The following is a 21,465-nucleotide window of genomic DNA, read 5'->3' as shown; positions in this document are numbered from 1 at the left end:
ACAGGGCCAGTAGAAAACAGCTTGGACCAGTAATTGTTTGCGTCTACTGGCCTGAAGGGCCTGTCTGAAAACAAGATTAATTTCTGTCACTGCTGACAAACTGTTACTTACCAGTAACAGCAAAGTAGTTGCTTAAAACAACTGCATTGCTAAGGGGGTACGACATGTTTATCGAAAACACCAATACTCCATCTGACGCAGTCGTGATGAACTTGCTTGCCAGATCTGTGTAGTCATTTGGTGTTCTGATCCAGGGGTCGCGTGCCATTGTCACTGTCAAATTGAATCTGACAGCTGCATGTACATCTAAGATTCTAATATCATTGAAAGTGACAAGTCCATTAACTGCCCTCTTTCGGATTATTCTGTCATATGTACTTGCATGGGTGATAGCTTCACTACTGTCCATACGAACCTGAAAATAGAAATCATCGAAAGTAAAATATGGTTTTAAGGAATATAGAACTGGTATAGCTTCATCAGGAATAAAATATATGATTATTTAGGTAAAATACACTACAATATAATTTCAGAAAACATTCGTCCACTTCAGGACTTGATCACAAAAAATACTTTTGATTCATTTAAACAGGGATGGCAACAGGTGAAAGTGATTTCCATTGAAAATCAGCTGAGGGTTCTGGTGGCAGGGTCCAGAATCGACTGATTTGCATTTAAGTCCACAGATTCACAGAAAAAATTGCATTCCCTGCTTTACAATGTTGGCCAGAACTTTCTGATATTTCCTCAATGCTTTTTTTTTTCAATTTTAACTTTTTACTTTTTCAAGCCATTTCCACCTGAACATATTCCTCACTTATTAATCAATATCATCAATGAATGATTTTTAATCATGGGTTGAACTTTTCACCATATTTCTATAGATAAATTGCTGCAAGACACATACGTCATTAGCCCCAGTATTTTGTATTAACTAGTGTATGTCTGAACTGATGATTCTTATTGACCGAAGTGATCCAAACATGTGTTAGCTTTAGTCAGAAAGCAATTAGAAAAGTGGAAGCATGGCTTTGTTTACTGATTTTATTATCAATTTCATGGGAGACAAAATTCTGAAATTGATAGTCCAAGAGACACAGATGTGGCTACTTGACGTTGATAAGCAGGACCTCACCCACCCACCCCCACCCCACCTACCCACCCCCACCCCACCTCTAATACTTTCTCCTTGGATTTGGACGAATCGAAAGATGGACTAATTTGCATTTAAATCTGCAGATTTCTGCAGATCCATGGAAAATTGCCATCCCTGTTTAATACTTCAATATTTTCACCATTGATTAATTCAAAATTAAAACTTTTCACATTTTTTTAAATATGATCATTTGAAAGCAACTTTATTTGAATTACTGAATTCAGAATGAAGTCATATATGGTTTAGATTTAAAGACTGGCCATTTGAAATCTTGGTTGCTAAAATGTTCTTGGATTGCGTTTAGTTAATTTGAATAAGTAATAAAATTACTCACATCAGTGCTATAAAGAAACATTTCTTTTCCAACAGAGTGATAGAACTTTTTGAATTCATATGAGACTTGAAGGTCGACAAACGCGGTGGAGTCAAGTCCAGTAGCAACAGTAGCACCGCCTGTGTCAACAATCTTAGCACTGACAGCAAATGGACTGTTTGCAGAGATGGTTGTTGGAGGTTGTGAAGTTATGACTAAAGTCTTGGCAGGAACTGAAATGAAGTTAGAAATAAAGAATAAAACATTAATTCTAGAGCTGATTATCACCTGAAATGATGTCATACACTGCCTTTTGCAATGGACTTTCAGTAACACTGAAATCATCATACACAATCACGATTTGAAAAGTGGAAGTTTGATGCAAAGTAAATGTTTTTTGGACACATTACCTAAATTTGTAAATGATTTGTCAATAAAATAACTCTATTAAGAATTCTAAATAAATCAATGTATGTGAACGTAATTTTCGTGATATTGCTGTCGATTGTAAGTAATCTCATGCAGTGTAATATTGTGTAGTTATCATCCTAAACTGTGTTCCACAGGAGATATCGCTTGTGTGAGATCATTTGATATCGTTTTGACAGTAGAATATTTACAATGCACTGATAATGCTATGTCACAAACTTGATGATGTCACAATGCCATGACATCACTGCAAGTCTAATGCTAGTTAGAAGTACTGTGTTCGAAGATGTACATGTTTTACTGAAAACTAATGAAGAATGATTTTTTGATGATACACAGAATTTCACCCTCGCATCTATTGAGTGATATCAATTATAATAACACCCATAGACAAAGGCAAAAATATCCTTTGCAAGTCTTGGATACTTGCTACTTTACCAGCACATATTGATGTAACTGATGTCAGTAGACACTTGGGTAAGATTCTCTATATATTGGGTTCAAGGTTACATTAGCCTGACTCCTATTAAAATATTTTGGGAACATTTCACAAAATTGTTGAGTTAAGGCAGGAATTATGCGACATATAAAACCCTGCACAACAAATAGAGGGAAAAGATGAACTCAACTCAAACTGAATAATTATGTCAAATATGCATTATAAGTCATTGTAAACTAATTCATTTTGAGTAACTTGCACAACAATGACTAAAAGCATGTACTCTGTGTCAACAACATCTGTTGAGTATCCAAATCTGGTTGTGCTGACATTATTATCAGGAGATAAATGGACTTTGAAAAGGAAACTTTGCAATATCATGTTTTCCTTGGATAGCAGGTAAGACTGCAGTAAACACCATTGGTCACATTCAACTAGTGTGCACCTCATTTCAGACAAGTGGTTTGAAATGACTAGAATTTGAGATAGAAGCTTGTCCCTACACATTATTTAGTTTTTATTAATATCAGACTCACAAAAAGTCGATGTGCCTATCCCTGAAGCAAAAGGCTTCAATCAGTCTGTGCAAGAATAATGAAATATGTTTAAATACACACAGTATCACAACAATAAGAATTTTAATTACCAAACAAAACTTCTTTACTGATCTTTTTATACTGACAATACTGGAAACACACATAAACAAAATTCACATCAGTGAATAAAGCAACAACAAATAAAAAAATTGCCCAGGAATGAAAAGATCAGAAAAATATAAAGATATTAAAAAAAGACTGGTCACAGATGGATGGCTAGTTTGTTATTTAACACCACATTCAACGACATTCCAGCTATATGGTGACAATCAACTGATCAACAGCATAAGCATCGATCTACACAATCGGGATACCGTGACATGTCAACAAAATCAGCAAGGCTGATCAACAAACCTCTCACAATAAGCATGGGTTGAAACAGATCTTCTCAGGTATGGAAAGTCATGAATTTGTAAAAGACTTGTGATACTTACCTGTTATTTTGAATTGGTTTGTGTCCTGGGTTACTGTAGTTCCATCTGGGAGATGCAATGTAAAACGGTAGATTCTGTTATTAGCTGGAATTTTTGTTAAATCATCATGTTGATGATACATAGCCTCAGCAATCATAAGTCCACTGTGTGCTTGAAGAGGTCCAAGAACTGTGGCGCCATGTCCAGTGGCATTTCCACATGAAAATCTAAAAGGAAACAAACATTATCTAATCAAATAATCTTTGCTACAGCTCAAACCTTAAAAGTAAAGGCTTAGTGGTCACCAGGAAATCATCTCTAAGAATATTGCAGTGGGCAGTGGGGTACATTTTACGCTTGCTTGCCACACCAAAGATCATCCATGTGGTCACAATGTGTAAGACCCTTCCTGGTGTCCCCTGCTGTGATATTGCTGGAATGATGATAAAAGAGGCATAAAACTAAACTCACTGACTGACTCGCTTGTACAAAAGATGGGTGGGCTCTGCAACCTTGGTGGAGTTCTAATGGTTTAATACTAATCAGTTCAACCACTGTGAACAGGATATTATTCTCATAAATGAAACAAATTGATATTGAAAACATACATCTTGACATAATACAAAGTGTCTTTATGGATCACATACATATTAAAAATTGATAAATGTATGATGAAAACAGGGATAATACAAGTTCCGTTAAACTGGACTGTTTCTGTCCCAGAGGAAGGTTTAGGTAAATGAGAGACACCAGTTATCTCACGTATTGAATGTTGTGATAGTTATATAAGGAAACAGTCATGCATAACTATCATGACAGGAACAATCATTCACAGCCATCATGACATCTCAGTTTATTAATGTATAAGTGAAGTGCCATTACATTGTAAGGATAATATAGATACTGATAAACTGCATACTTACACACAAAATCTTCTGTCCATTCTTAACGGGTATCGTACATTGTATGCCCACTGACATAATTTGCCACCATCAGCCTTCCACTGATCTGTTGTGGATGGTGTCGCTGCTGTTACTGCATCTATTGTCTCCACATAAAAAATAGCTGATGCCAAAGGTCCTGTTTGTGCTTGCACTCCATTGTCCATGATGGCAGCCACGACTGGCTTACTAATCCTCTGGTTTAGCGGTACACTGTATACCTTCTCGGCATCTGCTGGGATGGAGCTCGGTGGTGACCGGTCCGAAAGGAAATTGATGACCACAGCTCCATGAACAAGTACTGAAATAAACAAGATACAGTTCAGTTACTAAGGGTGTGTGCGATACAACAGCCCTGACTCCCCTTTCTCTCAGTCCAGGTATTCACCTACACCTTGTCTACTTAAAACACGAACATTCAGCTGCTTAATGAACCAGTTAATCCCACTAGAGTGGAGTGAGCACAGCTAACAGAACAGCCAGGCAAGGGGTTAGAGGTACAAGTAAGTGGCTTGTAACAATGGGCTAGGGGAATGATACTGGGCGACAAAACTGCTGAAACAGGTATCTAGCCATTCAAACTTCACAAAACGATATATATACTGGGGTACACATTTTGCGAACTGGTTCATAAGATCCACACATATATTGCCACTCAAACTTCACAAAACAATATATATATTGCGATACACATTTTGCGAACTGCTTCATCAGATATGATCAGCAATTTCTGTGACCATGATCAGTAATTTATGTGATGCTGCACTGATGCCAACCCTATTGTAGCCCAGTTTGTTTTGGGGCCAAAAACTGATGCAAAAATTAGTATTTTAGTGCCACAATTTGTAAATTAAATAGATATTGTATTCACCCATTATGTTTTTGGGTTTTTTTCGTAATGAATATAAATACACTGAAAACAAAAACAATATGACGTTAATAAAGCATTCTATTTTGACAAAAAATGTCATCAGTCCCATAGTCTGCAGGAGTGGAAATAACTTTAAAATTACTAGTATTGTGGTGGCCGGGACTCAAACTTTCAATAAACCTTGTCAGTCTTGTTTTCAGGAAAAGTCAAACACTTATTTTCAATGAATAAATAGCTGTTTATTCATGGGTATAAATATAATCCAGCACAATGCTCTTTTTCACTAAGTAGATCCCTCTCAAGCTTAAGGTTTATGTGCATGGACCAGTGTTAGGGCAATAAAAGTATGACCTATGGCTTCAGTGGTAGTCACTGTTAGGTATATATAGTGATGGCTTAATTATTTGGTAATCTGAATAACTCGACAGTTATTAAGATAATAATTTGTGTCTGTGTTCGAAAGGTGCAGTCTATTTATAGCATCAGCTACTATAATTGTAAGGACAAGGATAACTTTCGGGCTGAATTATCTGCCCTTAGTTAAGACTGACCTGTAGACTGCCAAAGTCAGAATGACCCATATTGGATCGCATCGTATTTATAGGTGCCAGAAAATGGTCACATGTCAGTTCTAGACCAATCAAATCACAAGATATTACGTCCCGTTACGTCCTTATTCTTTTGAGGGATCTACTTTCACAACATGAAACCACTGAACTACCTGGAAGACACATTACCTCAGAAGGTAATTTGGTACGATAATGACTATTTTTACCCACCAATTAATTATGCGTCATTAATTCATTGCACGCCCTCCAATACCATAAAATCAACAACTGCATCTCTCTACATCCTGCTACGTCCTTGCTGCCTGCTCAGGGGGACGCAATAACAACGAGCAACGTCGACTGGGAACTATGATGGACAATTCAAAGAGGAAGATTACAGATGTCAGGAGGCAATTGGAGCTCATCTGACACATGCAATGTTTAACAACATGACTCAGTCGCTCATACAATCTGACAGTGGCACTGGAGGTCGTATTTATAGAAAACATGTTCATGAATAATAATGCTGAACATCGCATATGAATACAACAGTGGGAATCACATAGTTCCCGTTGTCAGAATTAACATCGGCTTTGCAAGATGAGCTGACATATCATCAAATACAATTCTGGGTTCTTCTGTTCATAATTCACAAGATTATGTAACCTTAGAATGCAAAACACTAACCTCAGTCAAAAGTAGGTGTAACCCCATTGCGACATAGGCTGGCTGTCACAAAGTTAAAACAGCGGGCGTCACCGAAACACGTAGCACGGCCAAGATCACAAATTCACCAAAGCATGGTTAATTATTAAGTGTCACAGGGATTACGTCACAGTTTGTCGAAGGACAAGGTAAGATTAATCCATATCTGATAGTCAGTTTTCAAAACTGGATGATTAGAACAAGGAAATATAACAAAAAAGTGCGGTCAATTCAAAAGTGCTTGAAAATGTAAACAAGATCGTTTTGACAGGCGACGTTGTTGACACTGACTCTTACGAAGTACAACTGTGTTCTAAACAAATAGCGTAATGTGATGGCAATAGCTGATGATATTTTACGAATGGCAATACATTATAATGCTTGAAACAACATGCTACGATCTTTGACATATTTCTTACCTAAAAGAGATTTCAAAACACTGAATTACGTGAAAACGAGGTTGCCAATAATACTAGTATATACTCGCAAAACTAATTACATGATAATTATGGTAATAATTTCTGCAATGCCATTAACTATAAAAATTACAAAAGGGAAATACATAAAAAGATATGCCTAATCATTTACAAGCTTTTGTATCTTATGAATTTTGCAATTTAACTGGAAAAATAATTTCTCAATCTTCGTGATGGCCATCACAGTATACCCTGATAATTTTTCCAGTATACCAGCAGATATTCTTGTTGATGTTTAAAGAATTAACATGGGAAAGTCCATTGGACACCGGTTCATCTTGATATACAAATTTGCTTGCCTGACAGAAAAAAAACTGGATTATTTCCACCTCTGATGTCATAAAAGAACTTGACATTCTATAAGGCATTAGCTATATGTTATTCTTCATGTGTAGGGTAAGTTTACAAAAAATCTTAAATCAGTGCCTCTCTACATCCATAGCAAAAGTACCTCTTCATAGTGGAGTGGCCAAGATCAAGTTTCGATACAAATTATGATTTGATGATTAAAGCAACAAAATTGTCATCACTGTGATGAAGGATCATTAAGAGCCCTCTTAAATTTCTGTATGACATACTGTACACATACTATTTTTAGCATTTCCCCTTTAAGAATACATATAAAGACTGATTGTTTCCTCATTTTCAAAATCTGTTTCATACTATTTCCGTTTTAAAGAAAGCATATTGGTAAAGCATTTGTGATGAAGTGACTGAGTGAGTTTACAGGTTATTCATGCATGGAACAAAATTCAAGTTACATCACAGTGTGTTAGCATAATCACTGTCAGTGTAGAAGGATAACTTGATGTGATGCCTAATGTCCACTACTTAATCATAAATTCATAACATGCAAAATCCTGCATCCTAAACACCTAAAAAATATCAATGGAAGCCACAATGCTTATTTGTATATCAACAAGAACACAGAAAAGGTCAAAATACTTTCTGTAAAAAAATCGATCAAGTAACAATAACTTATCACTGAGTCTGCTACTAGCTGGGTCATGGTATCATGTGCAGTTTAATTTACTGTGACAATGTCACCAACATGACACACAAAAAAAAAACGGTAAGTGAATTACAACAAAATTACATATAATATTCTATTTATAGAGGGTCCATTTAAAAGAGATATTTACCTACTTGCACCAGGTGCAACCTAAGATAAAAAAACATGTTGCACCAGTCAAATTCCAGTTGGACTGCTTTTACTGCAATTTATATACACAATTATTTAGATGTTTTATTCAGAAGTATACCCACTCTCATAAACTAATTTGGTTAGACAAATAAGAGTAACTAGGTTGCACGTTTAAATATTGGGTAGCATCAGTGAAAATAACAGAGCCCTAATTCAAGCCCTGGTATTAGAAATATGTAAGTGTCTTGACCCCCATTGCGTAATCCAGGACCCCTGAAAATTAAGAGTATGAGTCCTCAAACGTAGGACTCCAGGTAAATCCCTGCCTAATGGTGAAATTAGTGCATTTAGCTGACAGAGGAAGAATCAAACTCAGGATTAGACTCTTGGATGGCCATCATCAAGCAATTTGACTGTGCTCAGAGGAAATATGGCTGTATAATTATAATAACAAGACGACAAAGTCCCCCACAATAGCATATTAATACTCTGAATGAATATGTCTACAAAGTTTCAATTATGTCAAATGTTTGGCATGTACTGGTATATAGCAAAGTGGAAGGAGACTACAGAAAGGTTTATAAGTTCTGCCCTTTAAAGGAGCAATAACTTCAAATCAAATAATTCAACACAATCAAATATTCTAATCAGAATTCCAGAACTACAAAAAGGAGCCATATGACCTCTATATATGTTATGTACGAAATATGGTCAAGAAACAGTGAAAAGTTTAAAAGTTCTGCTCCAGAAAAGGGCACTACCACCAATTTGAGTCAAGGTCGAAAATGTTGTTTTAGAAATGCAAAAAAGTTTTCATTAAGAATTCCAAAACCACCAAAAAGCACCAGTACAAAACCAGACCCATCTATGTGAAGAAACAGTGACCGCTTTTCGAGTTCTGCTCAGGAAAAGAACACTACCACCAATTTCAGTCAAAGTGAAAATTGTGGCCATGGAAATACCAAAAATATTTAAATCAGAATTCCAAACTACCAAGAAGCACCTGTACACCACCAGACCTATCAATGTGCATAGATTGGTAAAGAAACATTGTTCTGCCAAGAAAAACAGTACTACTACTACTGGCTATTTCAGTCAAAGTCAAACATTGGTGCAATGGAATCGCCAAAAATATTTAATTCAGAATTTCAAAACTACCAAAAGGCACCAGCACACCGCCAGACCTATCTATGTGCCAAGTTTGGTTAAGAAATATTGAAGGGTTTCAAAGATCTGCTCAGAAAAGACAAATGTGCTTGGAGGCAGCACAGAGGGAATCCATTTTATTACCTCTGCAATGCAGGGAATAACAATGTTTAGTCAACAAAGACTAAAAGACTAAAATTCTTACATATATTACATCATTTTCACTGTCTCCATCCATGTAAAGTTTCAGGCATGACAGTTAGCTGGACGCAGTGTTCACAAAATGCATCGGTCCGCCGGACATTTCCGATGAAAATTACTCCGGTCTGATGAATATTGTTGAACTGCCGGTCCTGGTGTCTGACAGGACATTACATACATGAAATGTCTTCCAGTGTTATGTTTTCATCAATAAATGAAGTAAAAGTTTTAAAAAATGACAAATTTTGTAGATTGTTTGGGTGGGATATAAACTGGAACAGGCTTGATGCTATTTTTATCGATCAATCAAGGTCGGCTAGCGAGGTCATGTACTACTTAATGTATCGTGCATTCTGATTGTCTACTTTCATGTCAGGTACTTCTGAGCAACAAGTCAGATTCCACGATGCGAATAGTTTAGCTTAGATACTGTCATAACAATAAAGGCAGGTTTTCTGTAATTTTGAGATTCACGATGTATCATGGCATAAATACAATTAACATGTTGAATTTCTTAAAATACTATGATGGTGCTTGGCCTTCAAAGGCTCCTCCAAAGAAGCACCCACCAACTGATGAAATCAAATCATCAGAGAAACAGCCTAATTATGTACGGCCTGACCGGTCATTCAATCCATCATGGCAGAATGGGAGAGGTTGGCAGACATTTGCCGATGGTAAAATGACTTGCAGCATTTGTATTAAATATTATGCAAGCAGGAATTCAGCTCGGCCTAGGTTTTGAACAGTTTTATTTCTGGGTCAGCAAACTTCAAGAAATCGGCTGTGACTGATCATGAACTGAGTAGATATCACATTTGTTCAGTTGAACTATTCAAAGCCCAGACTAGTTCTAGTGATGAAATAGCCTTTTCAAAGGCCGGAAGAGCTCTACAAAAATTAAAGAAAGCTGACAAAACAAAATGACACTTCTATTTAGAAATGCTCATGCAGCAGCAGTAAAAAACAGGCCCCATTCAGATTTCAAATGGTTGTGTGAACGGGACAAAGTTAAATCTCCAGAAACTGGGGACACATACATCAATGATAGGGCAGTTTTAAATTTTATTGATGCCATAGCTGCTACACAACATGATGCACCATTCTTTTCCATCATCATGGATGGGAGCACAGACATAAGTGGAGATGAGCAAGAGTCAATGTATGTCAGATCATGTCATAAAGGTGTCGTGACAGAGACATTTCTCAACATAGGAAGTCCAAGAAGTACATGTTCTTCAGATTTGTACATTTATGTCACAAACATCTTGGAGTCTACTGGCCAACACAGCTTTGCAAAAGGTAATTGAAATCTTTCATCTTAATAATATAGCCAACGACACTCGAACAGCATTACATTTTTTTTCGTATCACTGAAAGCATAACTAAGAGACACACAATTATATTAGAGTGAAGAAAATAAGAGACCACTATTAATGTAATCAGTAATAGAAAATGGACTTACTATTGAAAGACATAATTAAGCTATTAAGAGGCATATCAATGTTATGACAAGTTTCCAAACTTTATTCTCAAATTACATGGAATTGTTTTGCATTTTTTGCTTCCCTTTGTACCTTTTCAAATCTTAAAGACAACGCAGGAGTCAGATATGACAATAACCTTTGTGCAAGTGATGCCTATGTAGTTTTCAAGCAGTCATTTGTAAACATTGTGTATTTCAGATAAGCTAGTTGGAATGTGAAGTGATGGTGCATCAAACATGATTGGTTCAAAAACAGGTCTGGCAACACGTCTGAAAGAGAGCTTTCCAGAGATGATTTCTGTTCATTGCCTATGTCACTGACTTGAGTTGGGCTTCAGGGATGTGTTCAGGAAGACAGCATTCTATAAATGCATGACTTTGCTCATAGGCCTTCATTACTTCTACCTCAAACCAAAGCAGAAGACAGGACTTGTCCAGACCATGAAGTCCTTAGGTATTAGTGGACTTCTCCCTCCTAAAGTGACTGGTACCAGATAGCTGCCTCATCTCTCATATGGTCTGACTGCATTTTACCGGTCATATCCTGCAGTGGAGGCCCATCTGTCAACAGCTAGTCATGGCAATGCTAAGGCTGAACGCTTAGTGAGGACAGACATCTGGTAGCTTTCATGCTCTTCATTCAGGTATGATTTTTTTTTTTTAAATATAAGTTTTTATTCAAATAACTGTGAAACATTGTATTTCCACAATACATCAAAATGAAAAAAAAAGTCCTTGGGGGTGCATTAATTCACATAACATTTTTCAGAATCTCCTTGTGCCCCTCCAGAAACTGTCACTGCAATTACAGAGGAGTCGATGTCCTACATGGACCGAGGCTACTACGGAGATGCTTCAAGACTGCAAAAAAAGGTGTTCTTATAATTTGGTCATAACATATCACCTGCTGAATGAATGTAGTGACCCAAGTTGATTATCTGTATCTGTGTATTAAACTGTTTTTTTAATCCTGTCAAATAAACAAATAAACCAAATGATATTGAGTAAATTTTTCTTTGTTATGTTCAATCATAAAGCATGAATAACATGATTTATTATGTTTGCATTTTCAGCCAGTGCAAGGATCTTCGAGAAGTTCTGGAACAAGGAAGTTATCGGGATGTGAAATTGAGAGGTAGCTGCCCAGCTTTGACCCACAAATCTGATGTACTCGACTAGACTATGAAGGTCATAGAGGAAAGGTTCATCATGCAGCACTCTGAATCAGCTGATATATTTGCTGCCACAAAGATTGCTTGTCTCCAAACATGGCCATCAGTTGAAGAATTACAAGGCAAGATAGCTTTGATATTGAAATTTATTCACAAATAAGTCAATTAAGAATTTTTCCAATTGATCTATCTCATGAAACAAATCAAAATTAGAGTAAAAATGATCAATTTCAGATTTTGGTGACAGTGATATCCATGTCATATTCCGGCAATTCAGCAACACTCTAACCAGTGCAGGAATAACAAAGGATGGTGTTGATCAAGAATGGAGACTGATGAAGAAAATACTTTACAAAAGGTAAGCATATCTAACAGATATTAAATATAAACAATTCTGTTTATCAAAACATGTTGCAGGCATACTGGGTGTCTAATTGCCAGCTGTATTGTATACTCGAAAGAGAGTTTAAGAGAAGCATGTTTTCACCTGAACTGATACATTTTAGATTTGGATCAAACCTCAAACAGCAGGAGTGGACTGATATCCACCGCCTGTTTTCAGAACAGTTTCCCGAAATCCTTGTCTTGATGGACCTAATGCACAGTCTTCCAGCCAACATCGGTGTCATGTGAGGCTTCCTTCTCACAGATGAAGCTGATAAAGACCAACAGGAGATGTAGAATGAGACAATCAACACTCAACACTCTCATGACAGTAAAGCTACATGCCCCCTCGATCACGGACTTTGATCCTGAGGTCATTAACAGGTGGTTGGTATGTATATCTTTTTCAGTTCATCAACATTTATGTCAGGTTCTGTATTCAAGTTCATATTTGAGTTGACTGAATGTTTATCTTACTTCAGGTAACACCTACACAGTCTAGGTCTCTCAGCTATTACAGAGACAAGAAGAGCCAATCAGCTGTCAAGACATCTGAAGTGATCTGTGCAGTTGAGGAGAAAGATGTGGAAGATGCTGAGGAACAGGAGGGTGAAGAAGAGTCAGACATTGAAAAGGAAATTGCTGTCTTCAATAAAACCATCGAGCGCGATGAAGACAGAGATTACTGTCATTGCTAAAATCATGAACTATTATTGAGATTGCTATATGATTAGTGGAACAGTAAAGTGTAAAGTTTATGTATACAACAGTGCATTGATATGGAGAGTTGTTATATCACAGAGTGGACAGATGATTAATGAAACAGTACAATGAAAATTTAATGTCTACTAAAGTGCATTGTTATTGAAAGTATTTAGATTGTTTTGAATATTCAACCTTAATGTCGCCCAGATATTGTTGTTTTGTTTTCAATATAGGTCTTGTGAATTTTCAATGGGTCAGAGAGATTTCTGAAAGTCACAGGACCCATGTCCTGCAGTGCAACAAACTATTTCGTGAACACTGGGACGTTCATAATGAAACAGAGAAATAACCTAAAGCATATTGTCAACATTGTCGTCATGCTCATGGAGAAATCTTTGTAAAAAAAGTATCTGAAAATGCAGTATTTATTGAGAAATACTTGCTACATATTCTGTTTCACAGTGTTTACGACTGGTGTTTCAAAGTAACCGGATACTGGGTCCTGTAAGTTTGAGATGTCTGTCGGACCCACTGAAAATTCACAGGACCCATGGAACAAAATTAAACACACATTTCTGATTTGACATTTCTTATAATTGGCATTGAAATTATTAACATTATATAATGATGAACATTATAAACATCAATTTATAGACAGTGAACAAGTGTCACATGCCACAAATTACAACTTCAGACAAAGTGATTGTAATATATTCAGTCAGACAATGGGGCCAGCAGGTTGGGGACTTCTGTCTGACCATTGGCAAATCTGCCGGATTTGTCAGAGGGTCAGACACTATTCGTGAACACTGGTTTCACTGAGATCTTGATTGTGGCTGGCTATTGTTTTCCAATCACCACCCCAAGCCTGCTCCAGTGTTGCCTCACCAGGGACATGAGTGACCTAACATACTGCAGAGAGCAGCTGATTGACTTGAAGCCCAAAGCTGACCAGAGACAACGGATCGAACCAAGTTTGTTACATCAGCTCAGGTCTCTGGGTATCATTCAGACCAGACCTATTCACAGGGGATGCCAGGGTGGCAGGACCAAACAAAGGAAAATCAGCACAGTGTTTGGAGTCTTTGATAGATTTAAGTCATCTTGTCATCAAAACCGGATCAATCATGATAATCTTATTCAAGTTCACCCAAGGCCAAAATGTAAAATGCTTAAAGCTGGGCTGTGGAACACACAGTCTGTCAAAAATAAAACCTTGGAAATCTGTGACTATGTAGCGGACTCTAATATGGACATTCTTTTCATAACAGAAACATGGTTACATGACATTTATGACAAAGCAAAATGTGCAGAATTAACCCCACCCGGATACAAACTGTTGCAAGTACCCCGCCTGGAACGCAAAGGTGGCGGTGTCGCTGTTCTGTACAGGCAGGAATTAGATGTTAAGGTCAGTAAACTGCCTCTGACATTTTCATCATTTGAACATCTGTCATGTTCAGTTACATGTGGGATGAAGCCCTTCAAGGCTGTCTGTATCTACAGGCCACCACCATCAAAAATGAAAAAACTAACTAATTCAGTGTTTGTTGCAGACCTGTCGAACTTATGCGATAATCTGGATAAACACTCAACTGAGATTCTTCTTTAGGGAGACTTCAATGTGCATTATGACGTGTGCAGTGATTCACTTTCGAAGAAGATATGGGCTATTCTTGATGCCCACGACTTGATGAAATGTGTCATTGAGTCTACACACCGCATGGGACATATACTTGACTGGGTCGTGAGTCAAAAACACCTTGATGTTCAGGTGCTAGATACACAGATGTCAGATCATTGCATTCTAACATTTACTCTTGATTGTCTAAGGCCGAAAGGGGCCCGGAGAGAAGTGCAGATACGGAATCTGAAAACTATTGATACCGCTGATCTTGTGATTGAATTGAATAGTTCTCCTCTTGTAGTAGACCCTCCGAATGACCTTGACACAGACACATTAGTCGACATGTTCAATGATACTCTTCAATGTGTTCTTAATAAGCAATTGCTCCACTGAAGACTAAGAAGCTGCGTCCAAAAGATGTGTCACCATGATGATGTCTTGTTCTCCAAAAGACGCAATCGTATTGCCGAATGATGGCGCAAGTCTTGGATCGAGATACACGGCCAGATGTATAATGCTGCTCAGCAGGAGTTGAAAAACATTATCAGAAAGACTAGGGCAGATTACATTAACTCTGAAGTCATCAAATCTGAGGGTGATCCCAAACTGCTGTGCTCAAAACGTAATGGCTTATTAGGCAGAAAACAAGATGTCATATTACCGAAAGGAAGTGACCCTACCATTCTTGCAAACAGTTTCTCATCCTTCTTTGCTAGCAAAATTTCCAGTTTACGTGGAAAACTTGGCTCATTCCATAACAACCTGTCCCACAGTGAATTTCAAGGTGAACATTTCAGTAACTTTCGTGAAGTGACTGTTAATGAACTGTGCAAAATCATCAAGGACACAAAACCAACCTGGTGTAGCTTAGATTGTTTTCCAACCAAGTTACTTCTTCAAATCATTGATTTAGTGCTACCCATAATAACCAAAATTGTCAGTTTGAGCTTGTCAACTGGCGTGGTTCCGGTTAGCTTCAAGAAAGCTGTCATTAAGCTTACAATCAAGAAGCCTTCCAGGGATAAACCTGGCTCAGAAAACATGTGAGATAAAATCTCACATGGGATCAAAAGCATGAGATTTTTTAAAGTCTTATGAGATTTAACTGTTCATGATCGTTCAGAAGAAAAAGATAACGAGACAAATAAAACATTGTCATAATCAATTTCAAGTCAAGCAATCCTGAATTGCAATGAATTAAAAGTCTGTAGATCTACTAGCATCACCATTGGTGTCTGCATTCTGGTTGTCATCAAGGTCAACGACTTAACTCTTTCAACACCAGTCAACCAGCGGCATAAACTGTCATGACACCGAGTTCCTAGCAACTCTGAGGTCATAGATGAAGTTTATGTTTATCAAGAGAAAATATCAACTTATACATCATTATTGCTACTGCATATCATACACCAGTTGAAAGGACTAATCTTACTGTTTGTAAATCTGAAAGTTATTTTTATCATATGTTTCACGTAATACGACTACAACTTAAATAAGTTAATTTGTAATGAAAATGCAGGCATAGACATTTATATGTCTAGATGAACCACGGAGGAACAAAAACCTGGAGCGTTTTTTTCTGTTTGTAACAAGTCATGACATCCCCTTCACTTTTTCTTTCATATGTTCATTTATACACGATCAGAAAATTATTCTAGAAAGATTTCAGAAGTAATATGTATGGTCGTGTATTTCCCGATATCAGTGGCAATTCGCTTGGTAACGTGATACAACAGCGTGAAAAACCTCCGTTTTAAAATCTTTGTCTGATAATGAAGAACATGTGAGGCGATTCGTTTGATGGCGGGTATCATTCGAAAGCTCTGAACATCAACAAAATGACAGTATCCTTGCCTAGAGTATTTTCATAGTTGTAAGAAGCGCGTTTATTGGATAAACATTGGTTTCCAATGACGCTTTTTAGCCTCAGCCTGCAGTAAGGATCGTGATCGGTCAAATTCAGACAAGTGACCTAAGTCAGCCAATCAGATAACAGCAATGGATACTGTTCCCCCCCCCCTCCCCCCCCACAAACGAGAAAGAATGACATGACACGATCGCACAATAACGTTTGAAATAGTAAGTTATAATGTTCTTAGACAATTTTTATGATTACTGTTGTTGCTTTTATTCTTCAGTTTATGTGATTTGTTTAATTATATCCTCTACGCATTGTTGATTTGCTCACTGAGAACTCGGATGTGGACCCGTTGCCGAAGCATGTGTGTGAGAATAGTTTTTTTTAAAAATAACATTGCGGAAAAAGAAAATAGTTTTCAATTCTAACCTTGTCGATAAATATGGCTATCTTAAATGTAATAAGTGTTGACAGGCATTATGAAGAGTGATAGATTTGATAAATGAATCATATGTTAGTTAGGTTCCGAAAAGTATAAATCATTTTGATGCAACTACTGACTGGTCGTTTTTTCGACCTACAGCTCCTGGGGACTGGCGATGTCTTGGCCAATTTTTCGGCCTACGGTGTTGAATGGGTCAAGTTGTTTCTTCGTTTTCATTCGTAGTCTTTAAGAATTTAAAGATTTTTATATCGAATAAGATGGTTTCGTTAGAAGCTGCCCTTTGTGTGACGTTGCAGAACACAACTTCCAAATGCGAACTCTGTACACCGTCGCACTGTGCATAAACAACACAGTACTGCGGGGTTCAGAGTTTGCCATACTCCTTGCAGCGCAGCTCATTTTGTGCAGCACTGTGTAACGATGTTCGGTGTTCCATACCAGAAGTTATGTTTCGAAGATTAAAAATAGGTAGAAAGCAACGGGAATATCTTTGACAGGACAAAATAACGACAAATCCTTTCTCAGTAAAACAGATTTAAAAACTTCCTATCATACAGGTAAGCAGGATGCGATTTTAAATCGCTGCAGGTAGATTTGAGTGCGATTTTAAAGCAACTGGTGCGAGAAAATCGCGATATCGCGGCCCAAGTCAATCCCTGGCCTTCTCTTGATCCAGACATCCTGAAAAGTTACAGGTCAGTATCTAACTTATCTTTTTTATCCAATGTCCTGGAGAAAGTTGTAAAAATCCAACTTTTGGAACACATGGTGACTTTTTCCCTAACTGATAAATATCAATCTGGGTACAAGCCTTGTCCTTGACCATATTTAGATGCCTGTTGACTCTGGTTCAGTGGCTATGATGGTGTGTTTGGACCTCTCTGCTGCATTTGATACGGTTGACCATCAAGGACTACTCGATAGCATGCACTGTGTGTATGGCGTGAGCAGCACAGCACTGTCATGGTTCAAATCTTACCTGTCTGACAGAGATCAAGCAGTCCAGATTGGCAATGTGCGATCCGACGATATGTCTCTGACCTGCGGTTTGCCACAAGGCTTGGTCTTAGGACCAGCATTATTTACAATATATATGAGACCACTTGGACGTATCGTTTCCCAACAGCAGGTTGCCCATCACTTTTATGCTGATGATTCACAGCTAAAAACAGTTATTTCCAAGATTGAGAGCTACATCTCAACAATTCAACATTGGATGTCATCGAACATGTTGATGTTGAATGATGACAAGACAGAAGCACTTTTTGTAGGACCACCTACAAGACTAAAGAAATGTGGCACTAAGCAGCTTCACATTGGTCCATCTACAGTGGCTATTACATCTTTACTAAAGAACTTAGGTGTTCATATTGACTTTCTATGGAAAGTAAAGTTTCACAGTTAGGCAAATGCTGCTACTTCCATTTGAGAAACATTGGATCCATTCGCCATCTGTTGACAAAAGATGCTACAGCATGTCTCATGAGAACTTTAGTCCTCTCCCGCCTAGATTACTGTAACAGTTTATTGTTCGGAGTTTCAAATGTATTGATCAATAAGCTACGAAAGATTCAGAACACTGCTGCCCGTAATATAACAAGAAACAGGCCATCTTGTCACACATTACCCAATCTACAATCTCTCCACTGGCTTCATATTCATGAGCGCATCAAATTCAAAACACTGATTCTCACTTAAGAGACAATAGTCGTTCTGCCTTTTTGGTTGTTGTAAGCGACATTTTAACCGGAAGTCGCCATTTTACCGGACAAGCGTCCCTAGCAACATGCTTGTGAAACACTGCTGTCACGGCCTCTGTCGGTCTGATTCGAGGTATTTGAACTCGTCAAGCAGTGGCATCTTTTTCATACCATTCCCTAAACCGAGGACGAATTTAGAAAAATGTAAAAAGTGGATTTCTCTTTGCGGACGGAAGAATTTTACCATCGAAAAAGTCAGGAAGGAGACTTATATTTGCAGCCTGCACTTCGTTGGAGGAAACGGACCAACTGAAGGTAATGATTCAAATGCACTTTCAAATATCGTATTTGCATTTTCAGATTAAATCTGACTCTATGTAATTCACGACGTGCTCATGTTTGGTTCATTGACGGAATATCCTGATCTTTTGTCAGCCTTGTCGCAAGATCTCCTACCACCGAAGGCACGAAATCCTAGGAAGAGACTGAGGCTTCAACCAGTAAATTATTACGCTATTTGCTCTCCAGAAATGTTCTCATCAATATTTACATAGTAACATCATCATTGATTACATTTTATTCACTGAATATTATCACACTGATACTCACTGAAGTGCAGTAGCTATTTTAAAATATGCTGCTGGGTTCAACCATTCATATAATTTTTGTAGAATATTCATGTATTGCCTGAGTATTCCATTTTGACAATTATCCAGCAATGTAAACTAGTAGAGGTCTAAATTATTTGAGTTTATCTTCTCTTTATTAAAAAGGGCCCACTGCATGAACTCCAACTAAATGTGCCTACCCATGAGGAACAAGATGAACGGAACATAGTGCCAACATCACCATCTGACAACTTCCATGACTACTTTGAAGTTTTCAGTGAAGATCATCAAGGTAAGTAGTCAAAGTAACTTGTCCTGATAAATCACAAAGCTAATTATCATTCTTTCATGAAGTATAATAATTTGATATTGGTTCAAATGTAATACTGTACTGACCAAATTGAAACAGATATTTGGTAATAGCGTATGTCTAATAGGTGATACACGTCTGCAGTTTTCGTTGTATGGAAAGCCAAGCTGCACTGATGAGTCCTGGCGGGACGAAACGTGGTAAAAAGAACAGAATGCAATTTGAAGTAACTGATTCATTGAAACATTGATGAAGCGTTGATATTAAATATTACAAGTTCACTTGTTTCAGATGCAAGCACCACAGTGGATGCATGCACACAGACAGAAATTAACATGGATGATATGCTTAGGTACAGTGATGCAGAAATAAAAGAGCCCAGAATTCTGAAAAGGAATGATTTCATACGGACCATACAAAGTGATGATGACACCTGCACATTCTACACAGGTACTTATTACAATATTAAATTAAATATAAGTTACCTTTTTTTGAAGTCTATCTTGTTAGTCCAAAATGGCGATCATAAATTTAACCAACATTTTTTAGACCTTTGGCATGGTAACCAAAAATCAACAGGGTCGTTACTTGATGGTATTTGTTGAAAATGGTAATCAATGCTGTTATAAGTAATCATTTTGAAAATATATAAGAGAATAAATTATATATATTTACACAGGTCTGACTACATCTCTTTTTACCATCATCCTGAATCTGTTGATGCCGAAAGCCATGAAACTGAACTACTGGCGTGGATCGGGCACTGCTGGCTTAACAGTAATTACATTAAAATGTCCAATAGCTAAAATATAAAAAATGTAAGGCTGATGATGTTCATCACAGTGAAGGTTATCATAAGAAAGAAGCTCATTAGCTTGAGTGACTTGTTACAGTAGAGTGAAAAGAACTGTATATCTAACAATCTAAAATGAATCACTTGGAAACCATTATTTCTGGTGAATGTTATTGAGTTTTAGACACATACTATGAATGATGTAACATCTGTTTCAGGAGGACCATGCTCAAACAAGTGGGAGGAGAGGACGTCCTCGGGACTTGACCCTTACAGAGGAGTTACTTCTCACCTTAGCGAGGTTCAGACGGGGATTTGACTCTGAAGTTTTAGCTTATCTATTTCAAATTGATAACTCGTCTGTCAGCAGAATTTTCACTACTTGGATTTCTTTTATGTACCATGAACTTCAATTCCTAGAATCTTGGCCAACTCGGTATCAAGTAAATTCATGCTTACCTAAGTGCTTTAAATATTTTCCTAAGACCAGAGTAATTATTGACTGCACAGAATTTTTCATTCAAAAAACCAAGTCTTGCTTCCTCTCAGAGAGTCACATGGTCCCAATACAAGTACCACAACACTGTAAAGTCATTGGTTGCTGTATCCCCATCTGGTACATTTGTTTTTCTCTCAAATCTGTATACAGGTTCAATATCAGACAGGAAGATTGTCCAACCGTCTGGTTTCCTGGACAAACTTGAGTACGGAGATGACATCATGGCTGACAGAGGGTTTTTAATACGTGATTTACTTACTAAAAGAATGTGCACTCTTAACATACCACCATTTTCTATGGGTAAGCAGTTGAAATCAAATGCAGTAGCTAAGACAAGGAGAATTGCCAGTTCACGCATTCATGTTGAACGTGCCATAGGAAGGCTTAAAAAGTTTCAGATCTTTCAAAGAGTTATTCCACTCAGACTTAAGAGTATTTTGGATCAAATGCAATTTGTATGTGCAGCACTGTGCAACCTCGACAAGAAACTTGTGAAATGA

At 37.4% G+C, this 21,465-nt stretch overlaps 1 protein-coding gene and 1 pseudogene across 1 annotated transcript in view; one reads left to right on the top strand and one right to left on the bottom strand.

Moving 5' to 3' along the window:
- Positions 1 to 5,162, bottom strand: part of LOC137268821 (uncharacterized) — a 69,829-nt gene extending 64,667 nt beyond the window's left edge. Inside the window, exons 1-5 of the mRNA XM_067803384.1 lie at positions 5,159 to 5,162; positions 4,270 to 4,588; positions 3,368 to 3,573; positions 1,491 to 1,702; positions 112 to 415 (exon numbers count right to left, since the gene is read on the bottom strand). Coding sequence (XP_067659485.1) covers positions 112 to 415; positions 1,491 to 1,702; positions 3,368 to 3,573; positions 4,270 to 4,588; positions 5,159 to 5,162 — 1,045 coding nt within the window. The remainder of the gene's footprint in view (positions 1 to 111; positions 416 to 1,490; positions 1,703 to 3,367; positions 3,574 to 4,269; positions 4,589 to 5,158) is intronic.
- A 12,725-nt stretch (positions 5,163 to 17,887) lies between these two features.
- Positions 17,888 to 21,465, top strand: LOC137268820 (uncharacterized; annotated as a pseudogene).

Source organism: Haliotis asinina, chromosome 16 (genome assembly GCF_037392515.1).
Source record: "Haliotis asinina isolate JCU_RB_2024 chromosome 16, JCU_Hal_asi_v2, whole genome shotgun sequence".
Classification (NCBI taxonomy): Eukaryota; Metazoa; Mollusca; class Gastropoda; order Lepetellida; family Haliotidae; genus Haliotis; species Haliotis asinina.
This window is presented reverse-complemented; position numbering and strand designations above follow the sequence as displayed.